The following is a 1,510-nucleotide window of genomic DNA, read 5'->3' as shown; positions in this document are numbered from 1 at the left end:
CTATAATAAAATTATTATAGTTATTTTCTATAAAAAAATAATTTAGACCGGTTTAATGTTTAGTTTACCAATTTTTCAGTCAAATTAATTTATCTGATTTAATTTTGACAAAAAAAATACAATTTAATTAATTATATGTATTGAATTTTAATTACTAAAAAACATTTTAAAAAAATGTTTTTAATCGTCTTTATCCGATTAAAACATTACATAAAAGATGCATTATTGGCTAAAAAGATACATAGTTTTTCAGTTTTCATCCTTATAGACTCATGACTCATGACTCATGAATAGTTATGATTATAGAATTATAAAAGTAAACGGCAAAAATGTTTCATCGTATATATTATATGGACTACTCCATGCATGCATGTTGCGATTGATACAACATTAATTGATGTAGCTTTTATTAACACAAATCACAATAATATTTATTCAATAATGAAACACAATGAATTGATTAATACACCTACTTTAGAGCTGAGATATTATTGGTTGTTTGAAGTAGTGGCGGTTGTGTACAAAGATTGTTAGCCTTATTATTATTATTATTTCCAAGCATGGGATGAGTAGTAGTAGTAGTGAAAGGTGCATGAGACATTGGATTTGGCGGAATGACGGGTAAGAATTGGTTAGGGAAACCAAACATGCCAACTCCATTAGGTAGTGGTGGAATACTATTGAACTGAGCCATGTTGCAAGGGATGTTAATTCCAGGCCTCAAACCCATTAACTGTTGTTGTAATTGCTGGGTTGGAGAAGATGTAGGTAGCATCATTGGAGGCATGCATAGCCCGGTTCCCATTGTCATAATCTGCATCATCATCATCATCATCATCATAATTAGTAATAAGAGAAAGGAAAGCTTGTATTGGAAAGATAATAGTTTTTACTTTTTTTTTATTAAAAAATATTATAGGATCAGCATATTTTAATATTTTTGTTCAGTAATTAATTTGTAATATTTAAAGGTATTGATTAAAAAAATGATATTAAACATTTGAACTACTAATAAACTAAAATTATTAGATCGTTGACTAAAAATGATAGTTAATATAAATTAAAATTATTGTCTTTTTAATTTTTTTTCTTTTCTATTTATTAATTTAAAATGGCCTAACCTACTTTACCTGTAAATGAAGTTTTAAGGCCTTAAGATATTCAATGGCATCATCAAGCAGTGAAGCCTTGTCTACCTATAAAACACATACAAGAAAAAATTAATTATAGGACTATTTATTTCACAAAATTTATAAAATGTAATATTACAAAATTAGAAAAAATTAAAATAAAGGAGTTTATATATATATGCATTATACCTTATTACAATTGGGTATGAGATCTTTCAGTACGCGCAGTTTCTTGTTGATCTTGTCTCTTCGCTGCTGTAATTCAATAAGAAAAAAAAATTGAGTTAGATGTTATGAAAATGAAATGAAGTGAGCACCCTTAAAAAGTAAACAACATTTTCAACTCTTTTGCTTTAATTTATTTCTCACCCTTTCATATA

At 27.0% G+C, this 1,510-nt stretch overlaps 1 protein-coding gene across 1 annotated transcript in view; it reads right to left on the bottom strand.

The window, feature by feature from the left end:
- Positions 1-317: 317 nt before the first annotated feature.
- Positions 318-1,510, bottom strand: part of LOC107465071 (transcription factor PHYTOCHROME INTERACTING FACTOR-LIKE 15) — a gene marked incomplete in the record, with an annotated part of 2,470 nt that continues 1,277 nt past the window's right edge. Inside the window, 3 exon segments of the mRNA XM_016084052.3 lie at positions 318-814; positions 1,131-1,196; positions 1,320-1,385. Coding sequence (XP_015939538.1) covers positions 470-814; positions 1,131-1,196; positions 1,320-1,385 — 477 coding nt within the window.

Source organism: Arachis duranensis, chromosome 9 (genome assembly GCF_000817695.3).
Source record: "Arachis duranensis cultivar V14167 chromosome 9, aradu.V14167.gnm2.J7QH, whole genome shotgun sequence".
NCBI classification, from domain to species: domain Eukaryota; kingdom Viridiplantae; phylum Streptophyta; class Magnoliopsida; order Fabales; family Fabaceae; genus Arachis; species Arachis duranensis.
The sequence above is the reverse complement of the archived record's forward strand: the minus strand, read 5'-3'. Positions and strand labels throughout refer to the sequence as shown.